The sequence below is a fragment of the Crocuta crocuta genome, unplaced genomic scaffold, assembly GCF_008692635.1.
Source record: "Crocuta crocuta isolate KB4526 unplaced genomic scaffold, BGI_CrCroc_1.0 scaffold943, whole genome shotgun sequence".
Lineage (NCBI taxonomy): Eukaryota > Metazoa > Chordata > Mammalia > Carnivora > Hyaenidae > Crocuta > Crocuta crocuta.
In genome coordinates, this window is record NW_027528208.1 from 294,097 (window position 1) to 294,359 (window position 263).

Sequence of the window (263 nt, forward strand, 5' to 3'; positions counted from 1 at the left end):
CCTGAGACAAGCCAGTCTGGATGACCTCCAGCAACTCAGGGATAACACAGGCTCCAGGAGGGACCCGTGGGACCAGCTGCCCCACCCAGCTGCCCTTAACAGCTCCAAGTCCCTCTCCGAGCCCTTATTGAACTCCTCAGACCCACTGCTCTCCTCCTCCTCCCACCCTGATTCCCCATCCTCCTCATCTCCATCATCCACCCAAGAGGCCTCTCCTGCTGGCGATGTGGCTGCAGGATCCCCCTTGATGCCAGGGTTGGGGT

At 60.8% G+C, this 263-nt stretch overlaps 1 protein-coding gene across 1 annotated transcript in view; it reads left to right on the plus strand.

Annotated features, from left to right (window-relative positions):
- The window catches only part of TBC1D25 (TBC1 domain family member 25), a 19,500-nt gene that overhangs the window by 18,670 nt on the left and 567 nt on the right, over positions 1 to 263 (plus strand). Inside the window, exon 7 of the mRNA XM_077752975.1 lies at positions 1 to 261. Within this exon, the coding sequence (XP_077609101.1) occupies positions 1 to 261 (261 nt within the window). The remainder of the gene's footprint in view (positions 262 to 263) is intronic.